This window comes from Schistocerca piceifrons, chromosome 4 (assembly GCF_021461385.2).
Source record: "Schistocerca piceifrons isolate TAMUIC-IGC-003096 chromosome 4, iqSchPice1.1, whole genome shotgun sequence".
In the NCBI taxonomy this organism is placed as follows: Eukaryota; Metazoa; Arthropoda; class Insecta; order Orthoptera; family Acrididae; genus Schistocerca; species Schistocerca piceifrons.
In genome coordinates, this window is record NC_060141.1 from 39,546,034 (window position 1) to 39,558,481 (window position 12,448).

At 37.0% G+C, this 12,448-nt stretch overlaps 1 protein-coding gene across 1 annotated transcript in view; it reads right to left on the reverse strand.

Annotated features, from left to right (window-relative positions):
- The window catches only part of LOC124795578, a 308,534-nt gene that overhangs the window by 54,590 nt on the left and 241,496 nt on the right, over window positions 1-12,448 (reverse strand). Inside the window, exon 10 of the mRNA XM_047259649.1 lies at window positions 1,316-1,412. Coding sequence (XP_047115605.1) covers window positions 1,316-1,412 — 97 coding nt within the window. The remainder of the gene's footprint in view (window positions 1-1,315; window positions 1,413-12,448) is intronic.

Here is a 12,448-nt window from a genome sequence, read left to right on the forward strand (position 1 = left end):
AACTTAATGTGTCATCCTTACAGTAAGTGGCAATCTATCTTTTCCTACACTGTTGAAATTGAATATCTAGCAGATCCTCAGTTTTATTTGCCATTATCATACATATAACACCATTATGGTGTGCCCGGTTCACAAAACGCTGGTTCAGATGTGTGTGTATGTGTGTGTTTGCTGCTTTCTTTTTCTGTAGCTCATCCCGGGATTTCTTCAGAAAGTCTGCAAAGTTTCCATTCTCTTTTATGTGTGTCTCTTGATGACTCATCACATCTGCTATTCCTTTAGTGGTCTCCTTTACTCTCAAATAAATATTTACATTCTGATCAGCAACTTTACTGTATTAGTCAATCTGATTGTATGATTGTTCTCCCATTTCTCGGTCCTTGTTCAAGTCGGAACATGTTTTTCTGAGAGTTCAATAGCATGTATCTACTGTCACAAATTCTGCAGGCTAACTCTAATAAATGGTATCCACTTTCTCATGATTTTGTAAATTCTGCTGGAATGTTACCTACCTGCTTTGCCTTGTTTGACAGCAAACTCTAGAAAGCTCTGTCACTCCAGCTCTAATGCTATGACATCTCTAACAGTTGGGTTGGACCCAGGGTATTTCTGCTGCATTTAAGATTTTCATGAGACATTTTTGCCCCAATGTTTCCAACAACTGTTAGGAAGGATTCATTGAATTTAGTGGCTGATGATTTGAATCTAACACAATTTGTTTTGCAACTTTTCGAAGTGAGTTGAACATCATTTGCTTCACCAAGTATATTGCTTTCACACCAATACTGCTACAAATTGCCGAATTGGAAATTTGACAATATTAGAAAAAACTGATACCATAAAGATGACACATTGAGCTGCAGACAGGCACAATGAAAATTCCTAATACTGTTGATGTACCAACCTGGAGTTTTCTTCTTACAATTTTGAATTTTTTGTGCATACTGTATGTTTTCCACTTTATTGCTGAAATGGTGTTTCTTACAGTCTTCCGTGTGGTATTAACTCGATTCTGTGCGATGGATTCTTTATCTATTGAAAAAGTGGCTTGCATATCTGAAGTTCACTTTGAATTTGTTCTCTGAAGTGATCACTTTGATGAACCCCACACAATCAATAACTTCCACGAACTACTTATATCTACACCCACAGTGTCCGCAGGGTGTATATGTCAAAAATACCTACAATTATGCAATGCTTCATCCCTTTTTTTATCACAAGAAGAAGAAGAAGAAGAAGAAGTTATAACACAGAATAAGACAGAATGCAATTGAAATTATAATACGCTATTGGAACAACACAACAGTACACTTACAACTGTAGGGGTTATGCTGATATGCAGGTGGTGCATGCGATGTCCTGGCTGGTGATAGTGATACAGATGATGGTGCACATGTTGGTGTGTGGCTTCCCTGTAATACATTACAGTAATTTAGTTAACAACTTTATAAATAAATAACATTCATCACATAAAAAAGGTTGCTAGGCTGCTCAGTGGTCAACTGCCAGACTAAGGATCCCAACGACCCAGTTTCAAACACCAGTCAGTCCTAAGTTACTTATGTGTTGTGATCCACTTGTTTCACCTCTGGCTATGCTTGATAATGTGAAAAATGACACATTACACCGTGGTTTGGATTCCATGTTAAACTGTAGGTCCCTATAACTGGCTGGGTATGTCAGTTCACTGGTTGGAGGAAGGTAACAGCATACCATCTCTAACAGAACTATGTCTAGTAAAGCACTGTAGTGTTCATATCAACCTTCAGGTTGATAGCAGATTTACTTCCTTTAACATTCATGGTATGCAAAAAAAAAGACTGTTTTACAGAGTCATTTAATTAAGCTGTTAACTTAAAATATTTACAGAACCTTTTAAATTCCGACAGTTTGTTTTTTACCATGGTTAACCATTAAAAAAAATCCTTACTTAATCTAGTCTCCTGTCACAGCTACATTAAGACAGATGTATTGGTATGAACTTCATTTTTTAGAATGTAACTATTGTAACTTCTACTGCTGCTAGTCCAGATCTCAAAGAGGTTAACTGACCCACATTTTACTCTAAGAAGGCCTGATATGTATTTAAAGACTTCACAGTCTTGAGAACTTAGGATTTATTTGTCCTGAGCAACAAACTGATAACTGCCTTATACGGAAGTTTGTGTCGTTATACGGAACTGTCAGATCCAGCTGATGGGGTGCTACTTCTTGATAGAACTACAAGTGTCTAATTACAATTTTGGAACAGCTGAGCTTGATGTTTAATTTAAAAGTGATACTAGTCACTCTTGTCGACATGTGATACGACCAATGCAGTAACTGGAAGGCAAATAGTTTGGTTTTGGCTTATTCTGCACATACAAACACAATTACAGAAAGAAAGTCTGATAACAACTACGAAAATGAGAACTTAATATAGTATAATATCTATTACATCTAGTCAAAAAAGCACATATTAATGCATGCACCAAACTGCATAAGGCCATGCATTCCATCATTTTTACTGGGATGACAATTCAAAGGGCAAGCAAAGTAACACAACACAAATATATAAATAAATATCAATAAGCAGATAACTTTGTACAATGTTCATAATATCTTAAGGGTTCAGCATTAAAGACTAATAACACATACCAACTACACATTGTCTCAATAATAAGAGTATACAATTTTGATGAAACAGTTAGTGATTTCAAGTATAATGGATTCTTGTTTACACTCTGGACTGTGGTCAGTATTTGTTACTGAAGAGGCATGCTGATGCTCAGTAATGACAAGATCTACCATTTACCAGCTAATTGTTAGCAGTTCACGCCACAAAAGACATTGTCAGTAACGTGTGGAAACAAACATAAAAGAGAGGAGATAGTTCAAACAAGTTACTTCATTTTGTATCACACTGTATATGGAGATGTTCAAAATTGAGGCCATCAATGTAAAACCACTCGAATATTTAACAAAAGACATTTTTAATTTTTTTCACCAATGCTGCTATTTATTAATATTAAAAATGTCTTTTCTTCAATATTTAAGAGTAGTTGCATGACCTGACATATTGAAAACCTTTATACACTCAAATACTGTTACATCTCAGAAGACGAAACCAACAGCCATTTAGCCACTGTGGGTATTACTGTCAAAACCTGAACTCAACAAGTGACTGTTTTTGCAATAGTAAAGTGATATATTTGCTTAGACAGTGTTCATAAAGTGGTATCAGTGACAGTTTTAATATCTGTATTGAATATATAGCTGCTCATATACCAAACATCAATTTTTTTTAAATATTGCTATCTCCAACATGTGTAGTAGGGATTACACAAGCTTTGCACAGTCAATTATGCTGTGCAACAGTGGATAAAGAAATGCCATGTGAACAAATTAGCAAACTGATTGGTAAGCCAGTCATCACATCACATAATGGAGGGGTGCCAAAAAATTCAACACATCGATACAACAGCTGCAGAAATGAATAACTCAAAAATGGCAATAAGATGATTTGGTGGAGAAAAAATTCAACAATCAACGCAGTAAAACACGGAAATTACTATGAATTGAAATTACTATGCATTAATGCTATCTCAACAACGTGACAGTGTTCGCATTGGCAACTTGTATGCACCAAGTGATGTAGATTCTTTCACTTCATTCGTAGAAAGCAGGCTGCACTCTATGGCTCTTGGCAAACTAATTAGCTGGGAATGTCAGTTGTTATTGAAGCACATAATTAACATTACAGCATCAGGAAAAAAGCTCTGTGAAAATTGGAAGTGTGTCATGACTAACTGCAGAGACAATTCTCCAAAATTTTCTTCTCTAAGCACAGCAGATTTGAAGGCCTACATACAAAAGTTCTTACTATTAAACTGGGTATAAATAGACACATAGAAATCTCCATAATAGAGGCATCGTTTGTAACAGTGCAAGGTGAGACTGTTCTACTTGTTCTCATGAAATATTCATTATTTACTATACATGGAAAAAATGAAACAGCGAAATTTTTGGTGACTTAAAAGGTGTTTATTTGTAGATTGGTATAACTCATTTCAAAGCTCACATTCGCCTCTTTTCAACATTGTTTTCCTTTTTTCAAAAACTTAATATTTCAAAAATTATTTGTATTCAAAATTTTTATGTTCTAGAATGTTATAGTCTTACAATTTAATTATTTCCAAAATTCTATACCACAGTTTTTCAGTCTTGATTTTTCTGTTTCCAAAAATGCATAATTTCACTAACATAATTTATTAGTTTGTTACGTAGTCCAATTATAAAATTTTACTGCACTTAAATTTTTTGGCAAGCTTTGGAAATCCTGGTACACATTAAAATCCCCCTCACAAAGTAGTAAGTATGGTTTTGACATTATATATTTACACATCTCAGTTAAACAGACTTACTTCTTTAGCTACTGAATATTTGTGCCCTTTAATACTGATGTCGTTTAAATCAACAACTAAAACATACTAGTTCAGTATTACACCAATTTGCAGTTTTCTACATTATGTGTGCCTATAAACAGGTGTAATTTGTAATTTTTAGCTCAGTTCTCATTAAGCAGCCCAGGTCTGCTAGTGAAATTGTAAACATTGTGTAGTTTTTGGTTTATGCAATTGTCAGACAGTTTATAATTAACTACAATAATGTATATAAAATGTATATTTTGGATGTGTGCTAAGCCCTAGCTATGAACTTGTGCACAATAAGTCTCTCATCATTCATACAGCATGATTATTATATCAGAATTGTGTATGCAAGAGGTTAGTCTACCACCAGTGAACTTTGTGAATGTATGTTGACCAGCGTAGCTTCTTAATCGAGGTCAAATAATGAAGCTCCTAAATGTTACAAATCTGATCAACAAAAAGGGAACATTGTGCGTCAAATATGAAAGCATCAAAATCATTTGCTACAGTGTTGTTTATTTGTTTTCACAAGCCGATTAATAGTGGGACGACGATCCAAGAAGACAAGTTGTGAGACTTCTGAGGTGCAGTTGCACCTCAGTAAGCTCACAACTTGCAAACATATGAGATATTGCAAGGTTATTGCAAGTTGGTGATTCAGTAAAATTATAAAGCTGGATGGGGAAAGGTAAGATAGTCATTAGTAGTTCGTGATTTAACATTTCGATTCTAGTGGATCCTACAGTTTATTTATATTCATGGTTGGTTGGTTGTTTTGGGAGAAGAGAACTAACAGCAAGGTCATTGCTCTCATAGGATTAGGAAATCAGCCATGCCCTTTCACAGGAACCATCTCGGCATTTGCCTGGAGCGATTTAGGGAAATCACAGAAAACCTAAATCAGGATGGCTGGACGTGGAATTGAACCGTTGTCCTCCCGAATGCGAGTACAGTGTGCTAACCACTGCGCCATCTCGCTCGGTTTATATTCATGGAGATCACTGCCCAGTGGAAGTCTACACACTATCTGTTTTAGAATCCTATGACCATTTACTGTTTAGACACGGTAGGACAAGATGTGTAGTTACTCATCCCCCAAATAGAAAGTGACAAAACACACAATTTCTGCCTCCCAACAAGCCAACATCACTTCAATGTAAATACCAGCACAGCCATCTTTGGCTCACAGTAGCTTGCTCATGCCATTATGCCAATAACATAGATGACAGGAAAGGCAACATTGGCTGCTACACCATCAGAGTCACCCCCTCAATCTCCTTTACAGTACAGCCAGCCACAACAGCAGTAACGTACAACATGTCAAGACTACAGAACTACATCAAAACTCTGTAATCCAACAACAAATATTTTTTCTAGAATTTTCTCCTCCTCTTGCCCCAGTGGGTCCTAACTCTTGTTCACTAAAATATTACAGTCTAAACCAGCATTGTGATATTGCTAATAACCTGTTAACAATACCTTAAACATAATTATGAGTGCAATGAATTATTTATGAACTGTTGTAGGTCTATAATTAAGAACAGATTCAATTTGGATGTTGATCCAAAATATGTTTATGCCACTCAGAAGATTTGACATTTTGAAGAAAATTGGTGATTTTGGTGTACAAAGATTTGCTGGAGTTGATATCTGTTGCTTGTAGCAACAAAGGTCAACAGCATGGATCTCACTGTGGTGCAAATTCAGTTCAGGGTGTATACGTGGACGAGGAAAAAAAATTCCCCGATTTTCCCCGGCATTCCCGGTTAAAAGTACATTTCCTCCTGGGTGAAAATACACTCTTTCCGTGTTAAGTGAGAGTATACTTTTCCTCGGAACTGTAAAACTTATCAGTCTTTTGAATGGTTATGGCTTTATACACGGGGGTAGAATTTTCCGACACTTTAGAAAACGAAACTTAGGGAACCAAACACGTTTTGGTAAGATGTCTGACCTGCAGCAACATGTACACTGCACATTGTCATATTACGAAAGTAGAAATTCGAATTCCACCAAACACCGCATATTACTTTCGAAGCATTGAAATCGTGATTGTGATGCGCTTTTGTAAGCCAGTCGTAGCTTACGTCACGTGATCTCGCCAGCCGATGACAGCGGATATTCAGAACATAGGACACGTGATGATGTCGGCCAAATGCAATATCACTGTTAGATAATGCGGACACACAAGTAGGGAAAGTTAATGGTTTAAATTAATATACATAGTGTTGCTACAAGAAAAGAAAAGCTTTCCCATATAATGTTGCCCCTTTTTTGGGCGTGTTACACTTTAAGATACATCACAGCAATGTGCCAGTAAAATGTTTAAGAACGACATAAATGTTAGATCTTCTGCGCTCGAAATTATTCCAAATCATCGTACTCAAAGAGCTGATTTTTAAATTAAAAGTCAAAAGCTCTGGGATTTATGAAATTCATCGTACATTCTCACACACAGTTCATCTTGCATAAAAGGAAATTTACTACGAAAGTAACGCTTTTCAAACCAGCATTCGCAATATTTTCAGCACTTGCCAGAGGACGCCTGATAACAAACGTCTTACATAATGTCATAAAAGAAACAAGACATTAGAGGATACTCTAAGGGCACGGGTATTTCGTGAACCATACTAAAATGCATAATTCGGCTTAAAGTGCACATTCGTATGTTCAGATTCAGATGTAAATAATCTTGGAGTACCAGTACTGTATTATCTGATGTTGGTTCTTCATTATGGCATAATGCCATACGTTCTGGAAGATTAAAACACGAACCTGAAATGCAGTGAACCGTTGAAACTAGCCAATAGTGTGGAATTAAACACTCAGTTTCAAATAAATTGGCAATAAATTGGCTGGTTCAGCAGAAAAGATTAATAAAAACCAAATTTCTTTAGCAAATAGACAGAAATAACTTCATTGTTCTGCAATGCGATTAATGCTTCACTGTCAGAAAGGGGAAATAAAATAAAATCTGAAACTAATAACATATTTTAGCCTTCCGTAATTATGTAATTCACTTGACAGCTCCCCGTCACAGAAATCAGTTTGGTTTTCATTTGACGTAAGAGCAATAAACGGAAAGGAAACAGCAAAATCACCAAACGTAAACACGGGTCAAGTGAGACTACCCACTTCCGCATTACAACTTAAGATTGCTCTGAAGATCTGCACCGGATATACGATATTTCCGAACTGGTGCAATACTAGATAGAGGCGCACCCCACCCACGAGCGTTTGAGGCAGGACACCAAAAACTTAAAAAATCGACTTTTCAAAAAATGTCCATTTTGTAGCGCACATCTTTCTGAAGAGTCTGATACATAAAATATGTGTGTTTGAGGAAATGTAAGACATATTGTTTGGTCTTAAATGTGCCAAAGTGCAGTCCCACACCTCTTCACACAGTATTCTGTCACACGTCACTGTATTTTGTTCTGTGGACCTCAAACATGTAACATTTTGTAATGGGTGCCATCAAACTATATTCAGGACAGTGGAAATTAAAATTTCCTGTGGTGCCTCTCCTGCTCCCAATCGGTCGGTTTGACGACCTGCCCCTGTTTAAAAAAAAATGACAATAAATACTGGACGGGATTATTTGTAACCGGGAGAACAGTAACTCTTCAGAAAATTTGCACTCTTTATTGCCTGTTAGCTAATAACTTTATGTTTTGCGTGACATAAAATTAAAGGTAGGATACATAAAACCAGTAAAGACAATAGACAAGTAAGACAGTACACATTTCTTCAATCCTTAACTCCTTGCATTGTTTTCCTCACTAACCTTAGTACAGCTTTACATGGCATGCTTTCCTTTTGGGTAAGAATCTATTAGCTCATCAAAGTTCGTCAAATATTTTGCTACAAGAAAAAACCAAATGTTGTCTAATACTGAAAATGCTATTAATATGAATAGAATACAAGACTGGTGTGGTTTCTCGATCTGATTACGTGTATTTTGTCATGAAATAGGTCTGCGTAATATTGCAGCAATTGTAACACACACCGAAAAAAAGACACTCTTTTGGCACAAATGGTCATTTTCATAACACAACAGAATATAATCATGAAGTACCAATATCAAATGCCTATTAGGCCTACTACAAGCAAAAGGTTTCATGTTAAGAAATAGTTTCACATTTCATTCATATGCTCTAGATTCTGAAGCAGTAGTACGAAATTTTTATATAAATTTGGAGTGGTTATATTCTTCCATAATTTGTATGATATTTCTCATTCTAACAATCTTGTCATCACTAATTCTGTGACTATTCCTGTCAGGGTTAAAATTTATTCTCCGGTTAACTTGACTAGCCCTGCCACAACCACCGTTTTAGTTATCCCGCGTTTTTTCTCCGTTTAGGCATTATTACGCGTTCGTACAACGCGTTTTCCACGCTGCTCCCACAACAGAACTTTAGCAGCTGCTAGTCGGGGACTGAACAACTGGCCCTTACCAGTGTAGCATTCTGACAAAAAAGTGGGATAAGGTACTACTCATACGTGACTCTACTGCACATGGCATGAGCTCACTCGCAACTGCTCAAATGAATCTACTGTAAGCAGTTGTGACGTCATGCTCATTGGAGTCAATTTGCTGTTAGGAAGCATTGCATTGTCTTCCTAAAGCCGTTGACACATTTTGCTGTTGGCAGATGCTTGTGTGAGCACTGTGTTTTGTTGCTGTATATGGCACGTTTCCTTGGCAACTTTGTTTTATTTTCGTTTTTATTCTCTCTTTCAAGTTTTATTGCTGCAGTATTATTCTGCAGCAGCAAAATACAGTAATATCCTTTGTTAGAGTATTGGTTCTTACCGGTCAATGTTACAAAAATTTAACCGAAAACTAAAACAATGAAAAATTCCCGGAATTCTAAAAAATCCCGGGCTTTTCCTGGTTTTCTCCCAGATGAAAAAATTCCCGGGTTTTTCCCAGATCTCCCGGGACGTATACACCCCGCCAGTTGGTAGCACTGTGAATTTCAATGATTCACATAAAAAAAAACAAGGAATCAAAAGTAACATACTGCAGTCACTTTCCACCTTAACACAGGTGCTAAATCCGGAAATTTAAAACATAGCAATTTAGATCGAAATGAAGTGAATGAGCAGTTTAGAGATGTGTACAAACACAATACATGTTCAAATCTCAGAGTGTTAGAACAAAGCAAAGATTCAGATGTGACTGCTATTTAAGGGTCTACACTTGCTAGTTGATAATAAAGTATGAGAAAGGATTTAATCTCAGTTCAAGCTTCCAGAGTTGGCGATCATGTGCGCATGAGGTGTGCTTGCTTTTATGAATGAATGGGACATGCTTCTCTTTCCTTTCTTAATGAAGGCTGTGACAGAAAGCTTATGAGTAAGTGTCTTTAACTGTGCTTCTTTGCAACTCAACATGTCATCTTCACAGTAAGTAGCAATTTATCTTTTCCTCACATTGCTGACATTCCAATCTAGAGTTTCTATTGTTCAATATGGACATTTCAGTATACAAAAGTGCATTCAATATATGACAAAGTTTTATTATTTTAAAAATCAGAGTAGAGAAATAAAAAAGGATATTAAGAAGTAGTGATCTTTGTCAGAAAGCTAAAGAAAATAATATACAAATAAACTACTCTTTTTATTCAGTAATTCCTGAAGCAATACATGACATTACAGCCGCAGATTTTTCTGGTCCTTTGCCAAAGTGCAAGGGTGATGTTCCTTATTTTTATTTTATTTTTTGTTCTGAGTAGGCTATTGGTGTAAATCTTTTAAGCTTTAGTCTCCTTTAATACAAAATTATTTATATTTGATTAAATTATCAAGTACAACAACTGTAATCAACTGTCTAACAGATTACTTCATGGATGTAGGCAAACCAAATCGCTTACTTGCCAATAATGGAAGGGAATTTATAAGTACTTTCAAAGAATTATGCCATGGGAAGGTGTTAAAACATATACTTATTTCAAAATATCACCCACAATCCAATTCCTCTGCAAGAATTATGAAAGAGATAGGAAGATCTACATCTACATATATACTCCGCTAGCCACCAAGCGGTGTGTGGCGGAGGGCACAATTCGCATCAATGTAATATCCCCCCCCCTCCCCCCCTCTGTTCCAGGATCGCATGAGGGAAAAACGACTGTCTGAACACCTCACCTCAGAACGACCTCTTATTTCCCTTATCTTTGAATGGTGATCATTGCACGATTTGAAAGTTGGTGGTGATAATATATATTCTACATCCTCTGTGAAGATCGGATTTTGAAATTTAATGAGCAGCCCCTTCTGTTTAGTGCACTGTCTATCTGCAAGTGTGTCCCACTTCAAACTTTCTATGAGATTTGTAACACTCTTGTGATGGCTAAATGTACCAGTCACAAATCTTGCCGCTCTTCTTTGGACCTTCTCAATCTCTTGAATCAGACCCAACTGGTAAAGGTGCCACACAGACGAACAATACTCCAAGACTGGACGAACTAACATGTTGTAAGCTATTTCCTTTGTTGAAGGACTGCATCGCTTCAGGATTCTACCAATAAACTGCAATCTAGAGTTCACCTTACCCATTACTTGTGTGATCTGATCATTCCATTTGAGATCATTTCGAATAGTCACACCCAGATACTTGACGGACGTTACAGCTTCCAAAGACTGGGCATTTATTTTGTACTTGTACATTAATGGGGATTTTCGCCTTGTTATACGCAGTAGGTTACACTTACTAATATTGAGAGATAACTGCCAGTCATTACACCACGCATTTATTTTCTGCAAATTCTCATTGATTTGTTCACAACTTTCGTGTGATACTACTTTCCTGTAGACTACAGCATCATCGGCAAACAGTTCAAGGCCGTTGTCAATACCATCAACCAGATCGTTTATGTAAATCGTAAAAAGCAGAGGACCTATTGCATTGCCCTGGGGCACACCTGAAGTTATGCTTGTTTCTGATGAAGTCGCCCCATTCAGGACAACATACTGCTTCCTGTCTGTCGGAAAACTTTCTATCCAACCGCATATGTCATCGGATAGACCGTAAGCGCACACTTTTTGTAGCAAACGACAGTGCGGAACTGAGTTGAACGCCTTTCGAAAGTCGAGAAATATGGCATCAACCTGGGAGCTGTATCTAGAGCCTGTTGTATATCATGTACAAAGAGGGCCAGCTGTGTCTCGCATGACTGCTGTTTCCTAAAACCGTGCTGTTTTCTGCAGATGAGCTTCTCAGAGTCTAGAAAGATCATTATGTCTGAACACAAAATATGTTCCATGATTCTACAACAAATCGATGTCAGTGAAATTGGCCGGTAATTATGCGCATCCGATTTTCTACCCTTTTTATAGATTGCTATGACCTGGGCCTTCTTCCAGTCCCGTGGAACTTTCTGCTGTTCCAATGATCTCTGATAGATGATGGATAGGAATGGTGCTATATTTGTAGCAATAGCACAGTCAACATAAAATATTAAGGGGATACCGTCTGGGCCAGATGCCTTCCTGGTGTCTAAGGATCTTAACTGTTTTACAATCCCAGATACACTAAACACTATGTCAGCCATCCTTTTGTTTGTTCAATAATTGAAAGGGGGAATGGTGCTGCAGTCCTCTACTGTAACTGAGTTTTTGAAGGCTAGGTTTCAAATTTTGGTCTTCTGTTTATCATCATCAGTTACATTACCCGTACTGTCAGCAAGAGAAGGTATTGAATTATTTGTAGCGTTCATAGATTTTACATGCGACCAAAATTTTTTGGAGTTATTTTTAGAATCTGCAGACAAAATACTGCTTTCAAATTCGTTAAAAGAATCTCTCATTGTCCTTCTGACAGCTGCTTTCATTTCGCATAATTTCTGTAGGTCAGTGGGGCAGTGACTATGTTCAAAACAACTGTGCAAAATTTTCTGCTTTCTCAGCAACTTCCTAACATGTTTGTTGTACCAAGGCAGATCCTTTCCCTCCCCTATACTTTTGCTAGGCACATACTTCTCTAGCACATGGTGGACAATACCATTAAATTCCGACCAAAGATGCTCAAT